This window comes from Xyrauchen texanus, chromosome 40, assembly GCF_025860055.1.
Source record: "Xyrauchen texanus isolate HMW12.3.18 chromosome 40, RBS_HiC_50CHRs, whole genome shotgun sequence".
NCBI lineage: Eukaryota > Metazoa > Chordata > Actinopteri > Cypriniformes > Catostomidae > Xyrauchen > Xyrauchen texanus.
The window spans coordinates 13,668,131-13,694,762 of NC_068315.1; the positions used below are offsets into that span (position 1 = coordinate 13,668,131).

General features: G+C 37.7%; 1 protein-coding gene and 1 long non-coding RNA gene across 2 annotated transcripts in view; one reads left to right on the forward strand and one right to left on the reverse strand.

Moving 5' to 3' along the window:
- cacna1g (calcium channel, voltage-dependent, T type, alpha 1G subunit) overlaps positions 1–26,632 on the reverse strand; it is a 174,152-nt gene that overhangs the window by 48,501 nt on the left and 99,019 nt on the right. The window contains exons 18-23 of the mRNA XM_052112236.1: positions 23,216–23,284; positions 20,028–20,212; positions 6,260–6,386; positions 4,731–4,856; positions 4,451–4,540; positions 2,198–2,411 (exon numbers count right to left, since the gene is read on the reverse strand). Coding sequence (XP_051968196.1) covers positions 2,198–2,411; positions 4,451–4,540; positions 4,731–4,856; positions 6,260–6,386; positions 20,028–20,212; positions 23,216–23,284 — 811 coding nt within the window. The remainder of the gene's footprint in view (positions 1–2,197; positions 2,412–4,450; positions 4,541–4,730; positions 4,857–6,259; positions 6,387–20,027; positions 20,213–23,215; positions 23,285–26,632) is intronic.
- LOC127633273 (uncharacterized) lies at positions 11,749–25,731 on the forward strand. The gene is made up of 3 exons (XR_007969193.1): positions 11,749–11,878; positions 25,379–25,514; positions 25,611–25,731. It is a non-coding gene; the product is annotated as an uncharacterized LOC127633273 (long non-coding RNA).

Here is a 26,632-nt window from a genome sequence, read left to right on the forward strand (position 1 = left end):
GAACCGTCAAAGGAGCTGAAGTATTTTTGGAAATAATATGCTGGTGGGTGTTCCAATTATTCTGAGTCCAAAGTAACACTATTAATATACAAAATGCAGGACATCCCACAAAATGTATTTATCCTGGCAGTTTGGATCTAGATATGGTCCTTCTACACATTAGTTCAAGGTGATGCAATTATACTGATGTTAAAATCATTCTTCTATCACAGCTTAATAGGCAGATACTTTAAATGTAAAAAAGTGTGAACACTGTGGTGCTATCAAATCAATGCTCAGTTTGTCTGAGTGGCTCGAACAGCCTGACAGCAACATGGACCAGTGGCGTGAATTTGGGGAGAGACTATCTGTTTCTCTGACCAATAGATGTAGAGGGTAGTGTTCAAGTAACCCTTTTTTGCAATTCCATTTTGAAATGCTAATGGCGCAGAAATTACACATAAGAACTTTTAAATAAAAACTTTAAACTTCTCAATTAATGACAACAGCAGTCTTGCCAATTCAAGTTCATATGAAAGAACCCATACAAGTTTTCTGTTGAGGTTTTCAAGCAAAGGTCCACAGTTATCTCAACATAATGCTCTCTAATACCACTAAACAAGCTGTCTTAACAGGATATTTAGTTATTATGTTCAAATAAGTTTCAAAATATTAATCAGCATAGGCAAAGCTGAAACACTGTTTAATTCCATTTCCGACTGGATACTTGACACATCCGTCCGCTATTCACACATAAAGAAAATTAGATCTATAGCAAAAGAAAAGATGAAAAACTGACGGGAAAATTAAGCACTTTTCCTTCTACAGCTATAGCGGTGATGGAGTGAAAGCACTTTAAAACAAAATTTACACTAACCAGCTTATGCGGAAATCAAATACAGATGAGAAAGTGTGGCATGAGAGGATGCTGCTTTAATAATATAATACAATAATTTGATCTTTGACCTGTGAAAAAAAGGTATAGTTCACCCAAATATCAAAAATCTGTCATTGTTTACACTAAAAGAGATGTTAGGCAGAAAGTTAGGGGCAGACTGCCTCAGTCACTATTCACTTTTATTGCATATTTATTTCTTCCATTCTATGGAAATGAAAGGTGACTGAGACAGCCTAACATTTCCTTGTGAATTCCACAGAACAAAGATTGTAAAAAGGATTTAAAACAACATCAGGGTGAGTAAATGATGACAGAATTAAAAATTTTCGGTGAACTATCCCCTAAGTGATAAAAGCTATTGATGTGTGCACAAGTGTCAGCATAGTCTTTATAGGGATAGTTTCCCCTTCCATTTTCTGGTCCTACGTTGTGACCCAAGGACAGTTTTTATACTGTTCTAAAGATCACCTATTTACATCTGTATTTCTCAAGGGCTTGAAAATAAATCCCATTTTTAACTGTTGCCTGAAGATCAAACATACTGGACCAATGTCCAAACAAGAGCTAGCATACACACAGAGATTGTCAATGAAGTTGTTTTAATGTTAACACCTTGTGATGGGAATGGCAGGCAGTGGAACCAAAATAAATGGTCATCGGCAATACCTAGCAGTGCATCCAAGGTGGCATCAGAGCAGGCAGATTATGGAATTAAAGAGATAGTTCACCCAAAAAAATTTTATTCTCCTACACCTGTATGACTTTCTTTTTTTCCATGGACCTCAAAAGGAGACAATCACTTTCCACTTGTTCTATAGAGTGAAAGTGAATAGTGACTGAGACTAACATTCTACTTAACATTTACTTTTGTGTTCCATGGAAGAAAGAAGGGTGTATTGGTGTGAAACAACATGAGGGTTAGTAAATTATGACAGAAATTACATTTTTGGGTGAACTATCCCTTTAACTAATTCAACTAGATATCATTTTTGCACTTTATTTAGACTTTATTTAGCACTTTATCTCAGAATGGACTGCCCTACATGCATGAGAGTAGGAGGGTGGGCAGACCCAGGTTCAGGGATACACCACACACCCTGCTCTCTCAGTAAGCATATCACCATGCAGGCCATGGGACATGCTCTTGAGATGTTCCCAGGTAATGGGGGCAAGCCGGGGGGCAGGGTCCTGATTAATCACGGGCCCGAGCATCTCATTCCTCATTCGCCGGTCACTCTAATTAGCATTAGCATCTAATTTAGCACGCGGCAAAATCAAAATGATCAAGCAGGACTCAGAAAGATGTGGAAGGCTACCGACCAGATAGCTCCTTCTCCTTACTCCTTCTTTTTTTCTCCATGCGTTTAAGGCGCTTTTCCTCACGCCGTTTGGCTTCTTCTGCTTCTTGGTGTCGACGGCACTTGTGAAAGTTCTCAACCACCACACCGACGAACATGTTGAGCACGAAGAAAGCCACGATCAGCAAGAAGGAGATGAAATAGAGCAACATCCATGGGTTGTAGTTCATAACAGGCTACAATATAGATAAACACAAGAATCAATGTATAGATTATAAAATATGTGAAGTCAATAGTGCAATTGAGACCGTCCATCTTTTCAGTGGACTTGATTCTGGAAGTATTTTTCCCATTAATTTTATCCATAGAGATTTCATAAAAAAATCCTTCAATAATGAGCTCTAAGCAAAACCAACAGCCTGATCTCATGAAATTCATGTGAACATGTCAACATTTTTGCAATTAAAAATTTACGTGCTATATAAAATACCTTTGGCTGCTGTTTTGCATTGGTATAAGTGATATACTGTGTATAGGTGGGTCTGTAGAACAAGCATAATAATGTATTTTTTTTTTTTCAAAAGATGCATTATAGTAAAAGTGTATCTATATCATAAAATAGCAGGTTCTGAGTAATAGAGAGAAAAACAAGTATTTATAAAGTGATTATTAGCTATAAATGTCATGATTTGAGTGAAAGTGAATAAAACACACATTGTTGTAGTGCCTCTGGTGTTCATTTCACCTGGAAACTGCAGGGAATTGTACCTAGAGACACGTATAACAAGTTTTGCAAAAATGTCCTGTAAATAGAGTCATGTGTTCACTATGAGACCAGGTTGCAGCAAACCAAACAACTCTGAGTTAAATCACTACATTACAAACTCTAGAAGTACAAGTCTGTGTAATTAACATGTTTCTTGGGGGAATGAACCACAATCTCATGAAAAATTGTGAATGACATAATAAAATCGATTATGAAAAAACGATGAAATGATGGTATAATACAAAACTATAGACTTAAGTCAATATTTGTATAGAAGTGTAAAAACAATATTTATGAAGCATTGCAAGATAATCACTTATATACAAAAAAATATATACACTATATACTCAATTATGTAATTTACAATGATTCATGGGAGTGAGTGGTCACTGCTCTTCTGCTGCATTTTTGTATCTTCATGGTAACAATGACTACTTGATTACTGGAGGTCTCTTCAGGATCCAGTGGTGATTTAGTTCTTAGTTGGGACTTTGGCTATTAAGCATAATTATTTAAAAATGAAGATGAAATCACACCAGGTCGTAGTTTCTACAGAAGCATACAGTATATAATCTCTTAACAATCTCAGAACTCATTTGGAAAGGTTTATACATTATCACTAGAAACTTAATTCTCTATGGAGATAATGAATGGGATTTGCAGTTTTATAACCACATTAAGTTGCTTGCAATTTCTCAGCTGAAAAGACCAGCTTAGACCACAATGACTTTGCATGTTGGTCCAGACTCCATTATGCTAGTTTGGTGCTGGTCTAGCCAGAGAACACGTAAAGCCAAGCTACTAACCAGTTCAACTTGTGTTTGACCAACATGGTCATGCTGTTTCAGCTCCCCTGGTGTACCCTGGGATTAACTGCTTTGCTCAAGAACAACGCATTGGTGATCGTGCAGAATTATGCTATCAATAACACTTCAGTTCAAAGGTCTATCCTACTTGGAACTCTAAATATGCTTTCCTCTAGACTACAGCATCTACAGCAAGCATTGCAGAAAGTATGTCCCAATTCAAACACATGAACGCCTTAGCTGGGAAAGGGGGCTTGGCCCTTTTCAAATGGAGCAGAACAGTATTTCAGCAGTCCACTGCCAGAAACGAGGCATGGTTATTTCATTTTCAAGAAGAAAACTCCAAATGTATTATTCATAAATGTACTGAAAAATCATATATTTCTTTAATGGAAAGAGAGTAAAATAAGACACTTGAAAGGAAAAGATATGTTGAATGGATTGTAAGGAGCTTATTGAAGAACTGATGAATGAAAGAGCAATTCTTTGAAGTCAAAACAGAAATTCTGACCAATGATTTTTCACCTTTGATTCTATTTATGTAGCTTGTCCAATCAGAGTTTGTGGTTATAAATGAGAGAGAGGGACAGGGCTGAAATCTGAATGATAATTTGTTTGTGACCCACTTTAAATGAATAAGGTTTTTTGTGACCACAATGACAGTGTCAGATCAAATACAGTAAAAGTGTGGTTTGATAAATACCTGCTGATCAACACCGACAGCATCCAAACCATCATACATTATGTCTACCCAGCCGTCTTTGGAAGCCAGAACGAAAAGGGACATCAGAGCCTGAGGGAGGCAGAGGAGATCAAAGAGGATAAAATAAATCATTTACTTCAGTGCTTCCTTGTGAATGTGTTTAAAATCTAAAGAAAACATGACGAATTGGAAGCAGCATTACCAGTCACTTGCAGGTATCTAAAAGAGCATCTTTAGTTTAATCCAGACAAAACAAACGTTTGTGTAACCAAGTGCTTACCTGCCCAAGGTTATCAAAGTTGTACTTGTGTCTGACCCATTTATAGTTGGCCAGGAGGCAATCTGACTTGTTGGTGATGTTCTTTGTATCCTCCCCATGACACACAAAGAACTTTCCTTTGAAGAGCTGTGAGGAGAATGCAATTTTATCACCACAAAGCCACCTTTTTTTGCAAAGATGCTATCAGTGCTTTTTTGGAATACAACACATAAAATGTCCCTACTAATGAACATAAATCACCGAAATAAGTGTTCTGAGAAGCCACACCAGTATCTGTGACAGCCCTAGCAAAAAGTGTCATGGGTGCAGCCCATGTTTTTATTTATTTTTTCCCCAATCAGAAAATTAGAACAGGTTTGCTTACCCGTAGCATGCATGAGGATGGTCTAGTAGACGGAGTAGCTAAGTCATGTGGAAGAATCATTAACATTTGCACACAATCATTATCTAAAGACCATGCCAATACGGTTATTGATCTGAAATGACATCAAGTCTCTCTAGTACACATGAAGAATGTGCTGTAATGACTAACAAGAGTACTGTTCTCTAGATGGTAATGTTATTTTTGTGCACTATGTTCTTTAAAAGTAGTACTTGTTACAGGCTACAATTACCAATCACACTTCATGGCTATCTAATGAAAACTTGCAAGTGGCACAGTTAAGACTTCATACAAGAAGGTTATTACCCCATTATTGAAACCTAGATAATAATTCCAGTGTCACTAAGTAAATGGCCATTTGAGAATAACTGTACCCTTACTCAACATTAGTGCAATGAATTCTCCTCCATAAAATAATATGGAATTTATACAAGGGGCAAAGTCAATGTTACATTGGACACATAGGACAGAAAGAAAGAGCACAGCCATCTTTTCCTGGAAGAATGGAAGATAAATTACACCAGCTTTCTCTTACACACCCTTACAGAACATTTGAATCATAGTCATATTATTCAGTCGTGGTCAGAAAATGTGTTTCGAATTTACAGAAATTATAATAATCTTGTATTGTTTCTATGCACCACATCTTTCAGGCTTTATTTTTTTTTTTTAAATGTATAAAATTTTGTTTTGTCACCCATATATATTTATTATTATTTTATAAGAAATTCAAGCATTGCTAGAATAAAAAAAAAAAAAAAAATAATAATAATAATAATAATAATAATAATAATAATAATATATATATATATATATATATATATATATATATATATATATATATATATATATATATATATATATATTTGGTATTTATTTTATAATATAATAATTTAATACGATTTTATATCATAATGTTTTCCAGATCAAGAAAAGCATACATTCAGTCAAATGTGTCCAAATTTAATGGTAGTATATTTTAATGTGATGGTAACTTAGCAAAATTTTAAAGTGTACTCCAATATATCCATAAAGCATAGACCAGCTTTTACAAGAACATTTGTAACAGCCTGTTCCAAGAAAAAAAAAAAAATCTGTCATTCATTATAATTGTTAGGTTTCTAACTTGTGCAACTGTTGTACTCACCTGAACTCCCAAGATGCCAAAAATGATGAAAAAGGCGCAGCAGATGACCACAATGTTACCGATAGGTTTCAGTGACGACATCAATGTCTCAACCACTAGCTTCAGTCCTGGAGCTCTGCTGATCACTCTGAAAAATATAGAGGAGACAGATATTTAACATATCTGATATCCAATATCTGTCTGAGGGTGTTTTAACCTTTGATGATCAGATAATCTGCACAGTAGACTTGGATACACTGAAGCGCTGCATATATGCAATGTAACCAAAAGGTTGCCAGTTTAAACACTTCAGTTTCACCAAAGAGTCCATAAACTAACACTACTGTGCTGTAAGCAAGCAAGATATCTACTTAGAGATCATAAGAACCGCTGTCTTGTTCTTGTGTGCCTTGCTGGGTTACTGTCTGTGAGTGGATAAATATTTTACACTGACCTGTCATTAGTCATCCTTTTCATCTTTACTTTTAACATAACTCCTGGCATTCCATCAGTGCAGCAAACTCCATGAAAAGTGAGCAGAGCAAGAAGCACCTAATTTTTAATTCCGAAGAATTAGACTAAGCAACTGCAATGGAATGCTACAGGGAAATTTTCTGTGCTTCAACAAAAATACAGCTTAAATTAATGCAGAGGCTAAATGCACAAAGTGCAAATAGCAACAAAAAGCATCTTCTTTACACTTTAAGTGCAAATAGTGGCAGATACTATTTGGACTCCTAATTAATTAACAACATATAATATAGCGGCATCACTGCAGTGTTTATTATTTTTATTAAGAGTAAAACAAACACCAAACCCTAAACATAACCTTAACCTTACCTTACAGATATTAACCAATATTAGTAACCACAAAATTAAACATGGTTAGGCCTACTATATTAACACCATACTACTGTAGTAACACCATAGTTAACTGCATTAAGACTATGGCTTCTGCCAAAATATTACCACAATATATTACTAAAGTAAAACTGAACCGATCAGCCACAACATTAAAACCACCTGCCTAATATTGTGTAGGTCCCCCTCGTGCTGCCAAACCAGTGCCAACCTGCATCTCGACATAGCATTCTGAGATGATATTCTTCGCACCACAATTTTACAGAGTTACCGTAGACTTTGTTAGTTTGAACCAGCCTGGCCATTCTCTGTTGACCCCTCATTAACATCTGCAGAACTGCCGCTCACTGGATGTTGTTTTTTTGTTTATTGCACTGTTCGGAGTAAATTCTAGAGACTGTTGTGTGTGAAAATCCCAAGAGATCAGCAGTTACAGAAATACTCAAACCAGCCCATCTGGCACCAACAATCACGCCACGGTCAAAATCACTGAGATCACATTTTTCCCCCATTCTGATGATTGACGTGAACATTAACTGAAGCTTCTGACCCGTATCTGAATGGTTTTATGCACTGCTGCCACACTATTGGCTGTTTAAATAATCGCATGGATGATTGTTGGTGCAAGAAGGGATGGTTTGAGTATTTGTGTAACTGCTGATCTCCTGGGATTTTCATACTCAACAGTCTCTAGAATTCACTCCGAATGGTGCTAAATACAAAAAACCTCCATTGAGCGGCAGTTCTGTGGATGGAAATGCCTTGTTGATGAGAGAGGTCAACAGAGAATGGCCAGACTGGTTCAAACTGACAAAGTCTGCGGTAACTCAGATAACCGCTCTGTACAATTGTGGTGAGAAGAATAGCATGTCAGAATGTTATTCTGAGATGCGGGTTGGCACTGTTTTGGTGGCACAAGGGGGACCTACACAACATTAAGCAGTTGGTTTTAATGTTGTGGCTGATCGGAGTATAGCACCTGTCAACCTTCAGGGAGGGTGCCACACACAGTGACACAAAGACACCTGCTCACAGTGCTCAGGCACACATAATAACATTATAGCTTGTTTGTGTTGCGTTGATTTTAATTGAACACAATGATGAACTGAAGCAGCAGGGGATTCATATGCACTGCAAAAGGTATTGCATATTGCAATATGTATGATATTACACAAACAAAAATTTCAAGCAAGTATTTTGTCATGAAATACCTTACACCATATTCGAAGTCTTCAAAAGCATATGGAGCTTTTAAGGTGTTTTTTGGGAAATTAGTTGAGCTTGGCAGATGTGGTAACTGTAAACTGTCATTGTATGGAATAGATTTGTGTCAAGATTCTTTAAAATTTAGGCTTTTGTGCCCAACAAAAGCAAAAAAGTTTGGAACAAGATGTAAGAATTAAATAATGACAAAATATTTATTTTTAGGTGAACTATTCCTTTAAAAGTTTCTCCCTTTAAATTGAAGAATAAAAGGAATATTAGTCCTCATCTGGTGACAGCGATTTCTGTCTCCTCACCCCAGCACTAAGCTAAAGCTGCAACAGCCTGATTTGATCCTCAGCTTTGATCTTCTTAAGAAGTGTGTGCTGTGATTGTATCAGAGTCTAAGGATGAAGAAAATGCCACATTTAAGAGACAAATCAGAGATTTAGTCAAAGTGACTGGTTGGAGAGAGAAAGGAGGCTGCCAAAGGGAGTGTAGATAACAGCCTGCTCCATCTTTTGTTTGTCTGAATATCTCTCCCAAGCTCAAGCATATTTAACAAAGCTCACATTGGGGATTTAAGGTAATACCATACAGTCAATTATGGAAATGTCAAATCATGAGAAAGATCAATATGTCTAGACACATTCTCATCTGTAAATGAATTTGAGAGGGACATTCCAGTGAGGGAGCTAGCAATGTGAAATGATATGCCATCTGTTTGTGCTGCCACCATGAGATTTTAATCCCTTACCAATAGAGGGTGCTAGTGCCTGTGTTGTGCCAGTAATGTTCTTTCTTTAAAACAGTCGAAGACATTCCACAACACAGTAACGTTACAGTATATGCTTATTCAGTTTTACTTTAGAATGTTTTGTGTATCTGTGATAAATATACATTTGCCAAGTGGTATTGCCAAAATAATACTTCTACAAAAAAAAATTAAATAATGAAATAAAAAGTGCCATGGTATACTGATGGTATCAGATTGTAATACCACAGTATTGTTTGTCATAAACATGTGCAATACACCACAGCTCATACAAATCATGGTACTTTTTTGTTGATAACAGTCACAATGACAAAACAAGGGATTTGTCATCTGTATAAAATGGTGGGGACAGTTTTATAATAAGTGAGAGCTGATCAGACTCGTCTGGTTTTGGTGAAAGTGTGTTCTGAGAACTGTGTTTTGCAAGCCTTCAAAGAGGCTCTGTCTTTATGTGCATTGCCTCTATCTGCTACTTGTGTTCAAAAAGGTATTCATAAATAAATAAAGGAAGGGAATAATAAGTGGAGCACTGAAGGAGCCTTTTATTCCCAGTACACAGAGACACAGTTGTAATTAAAGGATGCTGTATTTGGGCTGGGATGCATTAGTTTGGTGGAATCAAGCTGAGTCTCTCTGACACACACACACCAAGAACACAATCTGACTGCATCTGCTAAAGCCCAATAAAAACAAAACAAAATGATCGGGACAACTGAGGTTTGTTGTTGTTGTTTTTAGGTTGTGCTGGCTGATACAGTATGACAAGCGTCTTTGACTTCAACTGACACCGAGCAGTGTGTATGCCAGTCTGGTCTAGTTTCATGCTACTATACCTACATTTTTGCTAAATAATTTTTACTTGGCTTATTTTTACATATGGCAGTTCCATTTTAAACATATTTTTCAAAAGTACAACTAATTTCTTTAAATATAAAATTTTTTAATGAGGAAAAATATTAATGAGTGCACCTTTAAAAATTCAACATAAACATGGCAAATGTAATACATTAAACAATCAGCATATTCACTGAGATGAATACTTAAAGCAAACACGCCATGAGGATCCATGACCTGTCAATCTTTTCTCTTTCTCTCTCATATCCTATAGCACACACATAATCCATTGAAATTACAACTGCATGCTCAAACACAATTACACAAGCAATTATGTAGAAACAATAACCCATAAAAGACATCTGCAGAGATGCTGTGAATGTTACAAATCAGTCCCTGATGAAATCCAAAAGAGCCAATCTGTGCTTATCATCTACAGTATTGTTGCAGTTATTCTTCCTTTTAATTACAGCAAATAGACAATGCAGAAAAACTCATTTTTGGCTAAGCAGTGCTAGATTATCTTAACAAATGCCTTAGAGAGGATGTGGATAGGGAAAGAAGCTTGGCTGTAATTAGAGGGGAAATGAATGAACAAAAACAATAATAAAGTGGTACGTTATAAATTGTTTTATGTGAAGAGGTCAAGCAAGAGCTTCTAGGAGACAGAGCTAAATTATATCTGCAGATACATTGATGCTGGGATCAGAGGTATAGGTGTTTAAGTTATAGTATGTTCCTCTGGGACACATACAGACAGTGGAGGATGGATGACTCTTCATAGGTATTTGAGATTAATTTACATCCGCATCTGTGACATACAGTGCAACATACAGTGGAGGGATTTAACCTGTGGTTCAAAGAGTTGATGAATGAGCATAGAGTGTGTGCATCCCTTCGTAATACAATGCATAAATCATTCTGTCAACAGCTCAAACAAACAAACAAACACTCATATGTGCCCGTAACTATGACATTAATACTTAGGAGTGCCCCGGTACACAGACATTACCTACCCATTTTGTATATAAGTAGCAAGGGAAGCGGTAAAAAAACAAAAAAATGCATTATCCCAAATACAGTAGCATACATAAATCTGCCAAGAGCGTTTTATCTGGAAAGCATGCATTCTAACTTTTGAGTAGAAAATCTAATAAAAATCTTTAAAAGAGCCAATTTACATACATTATAAATAATAAACATCTCAAAGACACCTGCTAAATGTCTTTTTACATCCTAGAGGAAATGTCTTATAAACCTATTGCAGATAAGAAAACTATCTAAAAAATATATGTTTTCCAGATGAAAATGGGTACATCAAATAAACTTTAGGGTGTAGTCACATGAACTATCTATGATTGTAGTTATAATTTTTTAATCAATGTAAACAGTGTATTTTAATACATACAGTACACCTGATAAGACTTTGATGTCATTTGTTTTTTATGTCATGAGGAATACAATTTTCCTTGATATTTTGATATAAAAGAGGTCTATGTATTATAAAAACTGACTGTAAATTTCAGAACTCAAAACTTAATACTCAATGCAATAAAATCATTTATTGAAACCAAGCTGCCAAAACACCTCATTCTCTACTTCTGCGACCTTTCTACGTCACTAGGGGTACTCATTAAATCATGACCGCCTCCACAGCATCAACATCAATGCCTACTTTATATCATTGCACCTTTGGCCCCACCCACTGGGGCTCAGCTTGTAAACACAGAGAGAGAACACGGCAAACAATGTGGCCTAGTGTCATCTAACTATTCCAGTACAGGATGATACTGGAAACTGGATGTGTGTGTCTTCATTGTGCTTTGGACTATGTATTTGCGTCATGTGGATGTGTCTTCAGATTATTTCAGCGTGGATTGCTTGTGAACAAAATTATTCAAGCTTTGCAAAGGAATTGTCATTGTAGGATGGGGCAGTTAAAAACTCTGCTGGGCCCGATCAAAAATGTGAGTAAACCGTTCCATGCATGAATATTTCAAATATCATGACTATTTGATAGTTTATGGTGCTGAATCTTTGTCTACACCGAGCCTCTGTTGATACAATGCGATGCAAGGGCTTGAGCCTGTCAACACTGGACACATTGACACAAACTTTATAAACCGTTTCAAGATAATTTTCATCTTATATGCCGCCAATAATGTACTTTTCGTAAACATAAACATGCGGCATGTGCCTGGGTCGTGAACTGTCTTTATGTTTGTGCTGAAGTCGTTCACTTAGGTAAGGTGTCGGGTGTGTATGTGGCCGAACTCTCACATGTGTCTTCTCTCGTCTTGTTTGTCGATTGGTATGAGTGTATATCACCTCATTGTCTTGGCGATGTGAGCTCATGCCAATCAGATATTTTGCCTTCTTGTGAGAACATGCAGCTTTGTTAATGTTTCTTATGGAATGATATTCATCTCATTATGATTAATGAATGCACACACAATTATGCATGTACTAGATACATTTTGTGAATGTATTTTACTAACCACAAACAAATGCCATTTGATTTGAATCTGTGGAATTCGGGATTGAATGATTGTGCAGCGATTTGTACAAATACAGACATGTTTGCAAATAAACATGGTCTGTTCTACATTAATAAATCAAAAATTGCTCATGCAAAAATGAATCCGTGCATTTGTGGATCAGAAGACACTCGTGCATTTATTGACATCTTGTTCGAATCGATCATGTTCGGTTCATTTGGATTTTGAGACTTCCTTTTCACAGTTTACAGCATTCCACCCACACACATACACACACACAACTAACGAACAAGCCAGTGCTATTCATTAACGTGAACACGATTCGTAAATGTGTGTCACTATACAATGAAACAAATGCTTTTCAACCGGTGTCTGTAGAATTAAGAATTACATAAATGTGCAGCAATTTGTACAAATAAAGTCATGTTTGTGAGTATAAATGTTCTGCTTTGTATTAAAGTGTGACAATTTCCACGTGCAAAAAGGAATCCGTGCATTTGTGGATCAGGCGACACGCGTGCATTTATTGATTCCTTGTTCGAAGTCGATCCTGTTCGGTTCATTTGGATTTTGAGACTTTCTTTCCGCACTTTCAGCAGTGAGGATCCACACGCAACTGAAAGGCAAGGCAGGCAGCTACCACTAGATGGCAGTCGCAGAGAATTACAGAGTTGGCCTGCCCTGGTTTGAGAACAGATGATAATGGACATTGTTCGCATTCTCCCGAAGAACCTTTAAAACATGGATAATACCATTTTAAACCAACAAGCTGGTTGGGTAAGTAACACTAATATTTTTTTTCTTTTTTTTTCTTTTATTGCATACTGAAAAGAAGAAAAAAAAGTAACTTCCTATAGACTAGCAAGTTAAAAAAAATGTACATTTGATATATTTGACATATTAATTACATTTTATAAATATTCATTTGATGAGATATTAACAAAAAAATGTTGGCTCTTCATTACGTATGTTAGATGATTCTTTAGAGTGCGAGCTGATCAGGGAGGAGAAAATGTTGGCGTGGCTCGTCTGATGTTTTCTGTACGTGAGAAACTGCAAGAAAAACAAAACTAAGGACACTTGTGACAAATGTCAAAAGGTAGTGTGTGGGATCTACACATGGAAGGTAGAGAGTACCTGTGTTGACTGTGAGTAATCGATCCACAAGCGTCAGTGAATGATGTGCGGGGTTTGCCCCCAAAACAACCAGATGCCTTGTTCAAGTGAGCCCACTTGAAATATGACGACAGACATTAGAAGCTTCATTCTAAAACCTCAATAGAAGTTTCGAATGTAAATATGACATGACATTTTGGTACAGTCTAGTATGAACGGTCAGAATGACCGCTATGGCCATTCTAGTAGTTATAGAATTCTCGTGTTAAATGCACGTACAAGTCTATCGCTTGATTAGTGTCCTTTGGAAGATCAAAGCGTGTCTCAGCCATGACAGTATTACAAATGTCATAGACAGTAATGTCTTTGAAGGCCATGTTTAAAATATATCTCTATAAATTCATGTGCATCCATGCTCTCAGTATCTTTGAGTAAATGAATGATGCAATGACACAATCGGAAAAGAGCTATACACACACCGGAAACTGTAACGCGTGCGCACGCGAAAGTCTCTTTGATTTTTTTTTTTTTTGCACAGGTCACTTCGGGGGCTCTGACCATTAGGAAGATGCTCGTGGAAATTCTATAACTACTAGAATGGCCATAGCGGTCATTCTGACCATTCATACTAGACTGTACCAAATGTCATGTCATATTTACATTCGACACTTCTATTGAGGTTTTAGAATGAAGCTTCTAATGTCTGTCGTCATATTTTATGACGTCAAAATCCTCGAACAAAATCCTCAATTAGAATAAAATAGAATAATATGGATTAAATGGATCACGGAGCGCCAAGCGAACGCAGATAGTCCAAGATAATACAATCTTTTTTTGTAATATATAATAGTGCTAGACTATACAAAACATATATGTATATTAGCTGCTAGACTGCCCCGGAAGGTGCGTGCCTCGCTTTGTGTCCAGCAAGTTTTCACCACAGTGAAAATGTTTTTGAAAGTCTAAACGCCAACAAACATGGATTGAGGCGGAATATTTCGTTAGATAAAAACATGTTGTGAATTTAGGAAATTATTAAATCTATATTTTTTCAAAACATGTTGACTTTTGGACTTTACAACGCTCTGAAGTTATTGGAAATGTTTGGACAACACGAATTGGAAACAATCCTATGCAGCCACCACTGGAATCGAAATCCATGAATAAATGAATCTGTTATATTAATAATAAACACCAGGACACGAAATTTAAATTCTAATGAATGTGAAAATGTATTAGTTCATCGAAAATCACAGAACTTGCTATTGTAGCTGATTACAGATGCAACTTTGATTATTTATATTAAATTATTTTCTTTGTAAAATAAAAACAAATCAATACAATAGCTTATAAAAACATCACCAAAGTGTATTTCAATGCATAGTAAAAACCTTAGACATGTATGAAACACATATAGGCCAAACACAAAATGGACAAAACAGTTAATAAAGAATATGAACATTCGCTAAACTGTGGGAAGACGAACTGATTTAGAACATTTACATTTACATTTATGCATTTGGCAGACGCTTTTATCCAAAGCGACTTACAGTGCACTTATTACAGGGACAATCCCCCCAGAGCAACCTGGAGTTAAGTGCCTTGCTCAAAGGCCCAACAGTGGTATCTTGGTGGTGCTGGGGCTTGAACCCCCGACCTTCTGGTCAGTAACCCTGAGCCTCAACCACTGAGCCACCACTGCCCCCAAATATTTAGAAAGCAATATTTGTTTTACTGTGAGCAAAAATATCATGCTGTAAAACTATAATGAAAATAGTATGCTGTAAAATCATTATGAACGAATTCTCCAAAAAGTGGGCTCACTTGAACAAGGCATCTGGTTGTTTTGGGGGCAAACCCTGCACATCATTCACTGACGCTTGTGGATCGATTACTCACAGTCAACACAGGTACTCTCTACCTTCCATGTGTAGATCCCACACACACTACCTTTTGACATTTGTCACAAGTGTCCTTAGTTTTGTTTTTCTTGCAGTTTCTCACGTACAGAAAACATCAGACGAGCCACGCCAACATTCTCTCCTCCCTGATCAGCTCGCACTCTAAAGAATCATCTAACATACATAATGAAGATCCAACATTTTTTTGTTAATATCTCATCAAATGAATATTTATAAAATGTAATTAATATGTCAAATATATCAAATGTACATTGTTTTTAACTTGCTAGTCTATAGGAAGTTACTTTTTTTCTTCTTTTCAGTATGCAATAAAAGAAAAAAAAGAAAAAAAGATTAGTGTTACTTACCCAACCAGCTTGTTGGTTTAAAATGGTATTATCCATGTTTTAAAGGTTCTTCGGGAGAATGCGAACAATGTCCATTATCATCTGTTCTCAAACCAGGGCAGGCCAACTCTGTAATTCTCTGCGACTGCCATCTAGTGGTAGCTGCCTGCCTTGCCTTTCAGTTGCGTGTGGATCCTCACTGCTGAAAGTGCGGAAAGAAAGTCTCAAAATCCAAATGAACCGAACAGGATCGACTCGAACAAGGAATCAATAAATGCACGCGTGTCGCCTGATCCACAAATGCAAGGATTCCTTTTTGCACGTGGAAATTGTCACACTTTAATACAAAGCAGAACATTTATACTCACAAACATGACTTTATTTGTAAAAATTGCTGCACATTTATGTAATTCTTAATTCTACAGACACCGGTTGAAAAGCATTTGTTTCATTGTATAGTGACACACATTTACGAATCGTGTTCACGTTAATGAAGAGCACTGGCTTGTTCGTTAGTTGTGTGTGTGTATGTGTGTGGGTGGAATGCTGTAAACTGTGAAAAGGAAGTCTCAAAATCCAAATGAACCGAACATGATCGATTCGAACAAGATGTCAATAAATGCACGCGTGTCTTCTGATCCACAAATGCACGGATTCATTTTTGCATGAGCAATTTTTGATTTATTAATGTAGAACAGACCATGTTTATTTGCAAACATGTCTGTATTTGTACAAATCGCTGCACAATCATTCAATCCCGAATTCCACAGATTCAAATCAAATGGCATTTGTTTGTGGTTAGTAAAATACATTCACAAAATGTATCTAGTACATGCATAATTGTGTGTGCATTCATTAATAATGAGATGAATATCATTCCATAGTTTCTGTATTGCCACATGCTTCTCTATCTTATGTCATACCCGCCTCCTTGTTTGCTCATTATTGTTTCATTAGCAACACCTGCCCTTTATTAACCGCTTGATTTCTCACTCTATTTTAGTCTCCACATGTGTGCTGTCCAGTGCCAGTTTGTCTTGTTCTCCAGTCAGTTCTGTTTGTTTTTCTAAGTGCTTCTGTCATTCCTGATCCCTGCTCTTGGTCCAGTCGGTCCTGATTCCTTGTTCCCTTCTGCCCCAGCCTGAATGAACCTTTTGTCCCCTTCGGGGTTGCTAATGTAAATAAGTAGTTTGTTTGGTAAATAAAGTATTTAGTTTTTATCTCTGCGTTTGGGTCCTCATCACTGCAAAATGTGATACAAACAGGCAGTAAGTAAATGTTAGAACCACACATAATGTAAAAATACAAATGCTCTTGAGATCACGTTATAACAACAAATGGAACTACAGTAAACATGAAATTACATTGGACTAAAAAGAAAACAAACCATGACATTTTAAAAGTCTACCACACCCCACTGGTGCTCACACAAACAGTAAATGGGCAAAATTAGAACACACATCTCAGCCCACCTTAAAGAGCTCAGAGCTGCCTAAATTACTGTACACATGTGGTCTGGATTACCCCTCCATCCCTCCCTCCGTCTGCATTCACTCTTTCTGGAGTAGCTGAGCTCATGCTGTGGATACTTTTTACAGCTGTCTTTATCTTTTTTTTGATTTCAACTTGGACGCCACAGAGAGGTACATTAATATAAAGTCTGTCGACTGAGGGAAGGATCAAGACTCAAGTAAATGTTTCAAAAGTGGTACAGAGGCAGACACACACAGTAAAGTTCAATGAAGCAGAGTGTTCTGGCAGCGTAGGAATCTCTCTGTGTGAGAATCTTTCAAAAGTTCATGCAGAGAAGCTAGGGGTGAAAACACAGACCGCTCCATGTTTAATTTGCAGGGTGTTTTTCCTTGCCAGGCACTCAACAATCTCTGACAGTCAACAGAAGCATCTTCCATTAGGTATAATGGGATCTTATCACCCAGACTGTTTAAAGGTTAATTCACATTATGTAACTATGTTACTATAGGGTACAATATTCAATCCTTCATCCAAATTAAAAAATGAAAATTAATTCAGGAGTTTTCCTTTTATGGAAATATGCTAAATGCTAATGATAAAATGCAACTAGCCTATAATCATGCATATATAGGATGCAAAATAAATAGGCTTATCAACTTTAACATGGGGGTACCTATGTCTTTTGTTAATGACAAAGGCTGTGCATCTAATCAAACTGAAATTGGTACATTGATTGGCCTAATAAATATAACTTGCATAGTAACAGGCTCAAAGTATTTCAGATTGGGTGACATACAGATCAGATTATTTCCATTTAATTTCATGTGCTTAAATATACAGTATATTTATGAAACTCTTCCACCACTCTTACCATGTGACTTGGAAGTATCCCCATGTTGTGGTTACTATGCAAACCCATTACATTTTACCAAATAAAATCAATACATCGCAAAGTTGTGTAATTAATTTGATAAATTCTGCAACATAACCTTCAAAAAAATGATAGGAATATGCACAACAACCAGCATAGTTTAGCTGGAGAGCAATTATGTATGAAATTACATAGACGTGTGCTGCTTTGTTCCTATCCTATATAACTTTAAAAACATCCATCAAACAGAAAGATTCATACTTTAAACTGTAATTAAAAATATAATATGAGATTTGCTAGGTTTGTCATTCTATCAAAACAACTTGCTTTACTATGACCTTTTTTGGCACTCTACAGACCAGCAAATAAACTTTGCTGTATCAGGGTATGTAACATGCAAATTTTTAAATAAAACCACCAGAAATTGATGGCAAGGAAACAATAAGTGGGGGGTGGGAAAAGTCTACACCAGAGGTCACCAATTAGGGGATTGCAGTTCAGATCCATATGCAAGGTTGGTGCCATCTGGACCCTAAAATATTCCCATGAATTAATATAATCACAAATATAAACCTAATCTTTTCTTTCTCTGGGCTTAATTGTAATCCAGAGTGACCCCTGTTTCACAGTGCTGCTTGACTTGTTCTAAAGAAACAAACTTTCACTGAGAGGCTGACAACTGCCTTCATGAAAAATAAATGCTCCTCTGATCTGTGGAACTGAATGTGTTTTTCAAGCAAATATGTGTCCACATTCCACTTTCTTCTGTACAGTAACAGATAAACAAAAAGAGGATAGATATACATTTCAAATAATCAAAAGATTAAGATCATTTTATATATAGCAAATACAAATTGTTCTTTGGTTATTGTCCTTCATAACTGATATTCCTGTATAAATTGCAAAACCACATCCAAAGAGTTGTTTTAATTTCAGTTCCTTTTCGGAAATGTAGTTGACAGCACATTTCTACTCTAGAATTTGTAACACAACAGGCAAGTAAAAACAACCACTGTAATATGACCTGTTTTTGGAAAGCATCTCTTAGTAGCATGGGGAACTTGCTGAAGTTCATCCCGAGTTGAGGAGTACTTGAAAGGGAGAAGGGAGCAACTGGGGTAAAAGACCAGTGTAAGCACTTTTTATTGGCAAATTGGGCAGGAAAGATGAATATTTGATTTGTATTTATTTTGTTCTGCTTGAATATAACATAAATATTTGATAAGCAGGGAAAGCCTCCAGAAGTTCCCTTTGAGGGAGGAAAGGTGCAAGGCACACACACACACACACACGTTGGTGCGGCTATCCTTATGAGGACTCTCCATAGACAATAATGACAATAGATTCTATCCCCTACCCCTACAACTAACCCTCTGAAAAAACATTCTGCATTTTCACATTTTCAAAAAACATTGTTCACTATGTTTTTTAAGCAATTTGAATTATGGGGACACTAGAAATGTCCTCATAAACCACAATTATAGCATAATACCCTTGTAATTACCAGTTTGTAACCTAAAAAAATGTCCTCGTAACCCACCCAAACTCGCCCGCCCACACGCACACACACACAAGCATGAACACAGCTACATACTGCATCAATTATGAGCTAATTGATGCATCTAAGTGAGGAAGGGGATGAAAGGGATAATTGTGGAACTCCAGTCTGTACATTAATTATGCTTCCTGTACATAAAAGCGGATGCCGATCCAAAATGTGCACATATAGCACTTTGACCTGATGTATGTATAACATGAGTAATACAAGATCTTTTATGTATTAGACGTGCACAGGAAACAGTAAAGAAGGTAAAAATATTAGTACCCTAAAGCATGATGTCGGGTGATCCTTTTGTGCATACATGCTTTAACGTAATTCTTTTATTATATCATATAACTAAATGCAGTACCTGAGGGGTCGCAGTGTTCTCAGTAACCGTAGCACCCGCAGCATCCCCAGAATCTTCGTGCCGCTATTGGAGATCAGGGATACCAGGATGTCAATCACTGAGATCATCACCAGCATGCCATCCAGTATGTTCCAGCTGCTCTTTAGGTAGGCCTTCTCCCCCAAACACCAGCCCAAGGCAACCACCTTCACAATATCAACAAATATACTCTGATTTGTAAGCACATACATGTTGAACGAAGTTTCACTTAAGGGATGGTAATAATTAATTAAAGGCACTCTCAGTAATTTTTTGCTCATATAGAGCTGACTGATATGTCAGTTGTTTTTGACTTATTACTGACACCTGGCAGCATGGATGAAGCTTCACACAAAAACAATAGTCATTGGTAGTCAGTGCCTTAACATAAATTTGTAATTTGTGACCAGCCATGGTCAATTTATTCCGCAAGTCAAAGTATATGGTAATGGGGGTTACCGAGATAACATTAGTAGTTTGTAACAGTATGCACAGTATATATATATATATATATATATATATATATATATATATATATATATATATATACACACAGTATCTCACAAAAGTGAGCACACCCCTCCCATTTTTGTAAATATTTGATTATATCTTTTCATGTTACAACACTGAAGAAATGACACTTTGCAACAATGTAAAGTAGTGTGTGTACAGCTTGTATAACAGTGTAAATTTGCTGTCCCCTCAAAATAACTCAACACACAGCCATTAATGTCTAAACCGCTGGCAACAAAAGTGAGTACACCGCTAAGTGAACACGTCCAAATTGGACCCAATTAGCCATTTTCCCTCCCCGGTGTCATGTGACTTGTTAGTGTTACAAGGTCTCAGGTGTGAATGGAGAGCAGGTGTGTTAAATTTGGTGTCATCACTCTCACACTCCCTCATACTGGTCACTGGAAGTTCAACATGGCACCTCATGGCAAAGAACTCTCTGAGGATCTGAAAAAAAGAAGTGTTGCTATACATAAAGGTGGCCTAGGCTATAAGATTGCCAAGACCCTGACACTGAGCTGCAGCATGGTGGCCAAGACCATACAGCGTCTTGCGGTTTAACAGGACAGGTTCCACTCAGAACAGGCCTCGCCATGGTCGACCAAAGAAGTTGAGTGCACGTGCTCAGCGTCATATCCAGAGGTTGTCTTTGGGAAATAGACGTATGAGTGCTGCCAGCATTGCTGCAGAGGTTGAAGGGGTGGGGGGTCAGCCTGTCAGTGCTCAGACCGTCTTGGGGTTTAACAGGACAGGTTCCACTCAGAACAGGCCTTGCCATGGTCAACCAAAGAAGTTAAGTGCATGTGCTCAGCGTCATATCCAGAGGTTGTCTTTGGGAAATAGACGCATGAGTGCTGCCAGCATTGCAGCAGATGTTGAAGGGGTGGGGGGTCAGCCTGTCCGTGCTCAGACCATATGCCGCAGACTGCATCAAATTGGTCTGCGTGGCTGTCATCCCAGAAGGAAGCCTCTTCTAAAAATGATGCACAAGAAAGCCAGCATTCAGTTTGCTGAAGACAAGCAGACTAAGGACATGGATTACTGGAACCATGTCCTGTGGTCTGATGAGACCAAGATAAACTTATTTGGTTCAGATGGTGTCAAGCGTGTGTGGCGGAAACCAGGTGAGGAGTACAAAGACAAGTGTGTCTTGCCTACAGTCAAGCATGGTGGTGGGAGTGTCATGATCTGGGGCTGCACTCATGCAGGGCAGGCACAGTTCATTGAGGGAACCATGAATGCCAACATGTACTGTGACATGCTGAAGCAGAGCACAATCCCCTCCCTTCGGAGACTGATCCGCAGGGCAGTATTCCAGCATGATAACGAACCAAACACACCTCCAAGACGACCACTGCCTTGATAAAGAAGCTAAGGGTAAAGGTGATGGACTGGCCAAGCATGTCTCCAGACCTAAACCCTATTGAGCATCTGTGGGGCATCCTCAAACGGAAGGTGGAGGAGCACAAGGTCTTTAACATCCACCAGCTCTGTGATGTCGTCATGGAGGAGTGGAAGAGGACTCCAGTGGCAACCTGTGAAGCTCTGGTGAACTCCATGCCCAAGAGGGTTAAAGCAGTGCTGGAAAATAATGGTGGCCACACAAAATATTGACACTTTGGGCCCAATTTGTACATTTTCTCTTAGGGGTGTTCTCACTTTTGTTGCCAGAGTTTTAGACATTAATGGCTGTGTGTTGAGTTATTTTGAGGGGACAGCAAATTTACACTGTCATAAATGCACTACACTCACTACTTTACATTGTAGCAAAATGTCATTTCTTCAGTGTTGTCACATGAAAAGATATAATCAAATAGTTACAAAAATGTGAGGGGTGTACTCACTTTTGTGAGATACTGTATATATCATGTTAAATAAACCATGAGTAAGAATCACCTCACTAAAAAGTGCAGTGGTGAATGTAAAAACTACAACGTGATCATACCCTGAAGTGAACAAAGGCATGTCAGGTAACAAAAGTCAAGAGTTTCAACAGCCCTGTCATCTTTATCCAGCCCAGAAACTTTTTGTCAGTCACGTTAATTAACCTCCAGTGAGTATGATTATTCTCCGCCATGATTTCCATTTGAAACCTGGTGAGTGGGTGTGACCTGGCATTAAGCAGTGGCCCCAGAATAGAAACCCTAGACCTCTGTGACTGACACCTATGAATTTTCTGTCTTCTCCAGAGGCCAGAGCATGTTCTTCCATTTCAACAATAGTCATTTGAATATCTGGCAGACAATCCTCCCTACTTAGTATTAACTGCTGTGGTGAAAAGTGCAAAATTGAGAGCGGTGTTTGCCTAAAAGATCTTTCATGTCAGTTGATTCTGGATCCTGTTTTATCTTTAGCAACTTTACGAGGCTGCATTTGTTCAAATGTTTAATTCAGCTGACAGGAAGCAGACAGTTGTAATTGTCAGAGGGAGGCACTGTCTCAAAGTCAAAGAGCTGCAGGCAGTCTATCGAAGAAGCCTGTGCAAGAATGTTTTCACCAGACTACATTAGACATGCTGATCTAAGCGAGATGGCCACTACAAAAAAGCTGCAGGGAAGTGGAGCTACTTTTGGCTGTTATTCTGATCCACAGAAGGATTGTTGAACCTCTGTCAGGGAAGATGGCACACTGAAAAAAATGCCAGCCCATTCACCTACCTTTACAGTCATTTCGGTCACAAAGATGGCGGTAAAGATGTAATTGGACAGCGTGAGGAAGATGCGCTCCTGTGAAGAGAATCAGACAAGCAGGAAAGTGATGGGTGAGTCAGTGCAGGATCAGAGAAGTTTCTGCTTAGTGTGTGTGTGGCATAACACATTAGAGGTGCCTCCTGTGAAGGCATCTATTTGACTGAGATGCTGCCCACTCACTGAGTACTCCATGAGCAATACCATCATACAGAGACCCAGCATCACATACACACGCGCACACAGCACGCAATACATTTCAGCACTCTCAGTGGATACCTCTATATAACACAGCGGGTAACAAATGGATGAGTAACAGCTTCATCACAGTAACTGAGAATAACTCAGTCTGTGTTGTCTTTATAAGTAAATCAAATCTGAAAAATCATTATTTAACCAGGCCTAAATGTTATATAGCACAACAGTTTTATTATTAATGACTCTTTTTCATCCACTCTATGACCCCTAGAATTAAACGGGCCAGTTTGTTTTGCTGATGAACCTTTCAGAATTGAAGGTAAACACCCACTTAAAGTGATATTTCATCCCAAAAAAAGAAAAATCTATAACCAATAATCAACCCTCACATTGTTCCAAATCCAAGTGACTTTCTTTCTTTGGTTGAAGGGAAAAGAAGATGTTAGGCAGAATGCCACAATTAATGTTTCTTTTTATTGAAAAAAAGATGCAATGAGAGTGAATGGTGATTAACTTTCTGCCTAACATCTCCTTTTGTGTTCCATGCGCAGAAGAAAGAAAGTCATACATGTTTGGAACAGCACGAGGGTGTGTCACATGGGTAAACTATCCATTTAACATGTGAAATGACAAACAGACATTGTTGACATTTAAATGACGGCGGTCATGTTTTCAAGTGTATTAATCTGTCTGACATCAGTAAGGTGAATAAAGGTTTTAGCAGCTTAGTTTTAATAAATGGTTTCAATAATTCAATAAATGGACAGGGGATGCATTTCAGTTAGTGCATGTTACAATTGAAAATACATCAATACATAAACATAAGACAGTTCCGAGAGAAAAAAAGAGCATCATCCTGAAATTACTTGAAAACCTGTATGAATTGTAAAACCAGAGCCAGAGACAGTGTGCCTAGCAGTACAATGTAGAGAAATGCTCTCTTGTGATGCTAGTATAGTAAGTCAATCAAATAACATAATAAATGCCCGAGCTCTTAATGTGTACATTATTTGCTGAAGAAAAAGCCTGATCTTACCACTACTGTGTGCTCATGACATATAGTATACCATAGGGATGCAGGTTCGATCTAACCTAATCCTATCCCTGTATAACAAAACAAACATAACAAAACAAGACAAGACAAACAAAACAAAACACAAAAAAAAACACAAAATAAAAAGTAAGTAAACTGAACACAAAACTAATAAATAAATGAATAAAACAGAATGAAGTTCACATTAGAGGTGACAAAAATATTATGATTGAAGATGATCTGTCTATATCAGGCATGCATGGATTGTGATAGTGGACTGCTAATGGATAACAATCTGGGCTGCTTACACAAAGGTTGTTAGTTTGATCTCAGTTAAGGATGACCCAGTTAACTGTAGGTGCACTGAGAACCCTACATGGCTCATTTGAGCAAGGCACTGATCACTGAATCACTGCAGTATGTTACATGCTTGATGCCATCACTGAGATTTACTTTATGGAAAGGCAGCAATGAATGAGAATCCATACACAAATCAGCCCTCTGCTTTTAAACTGCCACAAGTCATTTTGTCTAAGCTTAACCAGTAGCCAACCCTGCAAAAAAGCCTTGGTGTTTTGACAGTCATAAACTTGGCAATAGGTTTTTTAAGGATTCAGAGTGAAAAGGGATGAATAGCCGATTTCTACTTTATACAAGTGGTGTGGAACAAAAACAAGCAGTGGAGATCTCCAGAATGGAATGTGGAGAACATGGTCTTACTGGATTATTTGTCATTCTCCTACACTGTCTAAGCAGCAGGGCCCAAGGGCCATCTTTCCCATGAACCCTCACTAATGCATGTTTGAGTGGGTCATCACACCATGTTCTAAACCTCCTTCATTCTCTCTGAGAAAACCTAATTCTGACATCATCACTGTGGTTTGTATTGTTTTTGAAAACAGAGTGACGTCTTTGCCATTCCATTCTGCTCTGTGGTTTGCTTTCATTCATTGCTGGGTCAACCGACTGTGTGTCAAAATTCATGAACGAGGAAGAGCTTGCCTGAGAAGCTAAATGTTTGGTCTTCAAAAGAGAAGGGTCAGTCGGTCCCTGTCATTTACTTTCATTCTTTTAAAAGTTACTGAATGTCTGAGATAGCACACACAATACTGATGCTGTCTCTCTCCACTGCAGGTTGCTTCTAACATGCCTGTGGGTAACCCATACTGTACATTATAGTCGAGAGACGGCCGTCTTCATTTGAGATGGAATAAGGGGGAGTATATGATCAGAGAGAGGGAAGGAGAGATGGAGAGAGAGAGAAGTCAAAAGCTACTGAAGCTCCATAGGTCTTTTTCTCATCCATTTCCCATTACTTTGGGTACTGAAAAGACATGCTCGTGCCTTTTCTTCACAGGGGGACTCAGGTGGGGAGTATGATGGTATTTGTTCATATCCAAATGAAAAAGAAAATTATTCATATGAAATATTAATGACACATCTGAGCTCAGTGAGGTACCTGTTACTATACATGGAGTCTGTCATAAAGATGTGGCCTGATATGCATAAACTCAACATCAAAGCATTACAGCCGAATTTACAAAATAAAATTCTGCAATGACAGTGGAACCAAACAGACTTTGTCTGGTCCAAGGGTTTCATAATTGGTCATAAATGTCATTTCAAACTGTGGCAAAAAGCAGAAAACCAAAGTATTTCTATTGAAATACATGCGTTCACCACCAAATAATCACCAAAACTATTTCATTAGTTTGTGCTGTGTTTGTGCTGATTTGTGCCTCAAAAATGAACGTTTGTGCTGGTTTGGTGTTTGAGATATTAAGCATTCTTTTTTGGGCTGTGTGACGTCACTCTCCACCCCATCTCGCTCAAATCGATCCAAACCAGTGTTGGTCATTTGTGCTCGGTTTGTGCCATTATAACAAACGTTGTAACTATTTCCCTTCCTAAAATATAGCAAAAATGATTTTGGGAGTGGTGATGTCATTCTCCACCCCATGTTGTCTTTCAAATCAGCACAAACGAATTAAATAGTTTTGGTGATTATTTAATTATATGTGGTGCCAACTTCAGGTGCATTCTCCACCAAACATTTCACAGCTCATTAACAGCAAATACTGCAAAAGGCAAAAAAGAATATCTCACCCAAAATTTCTGTATTTTGAAACGTCTTTCACAAGCTGTTTGGCTTGAAA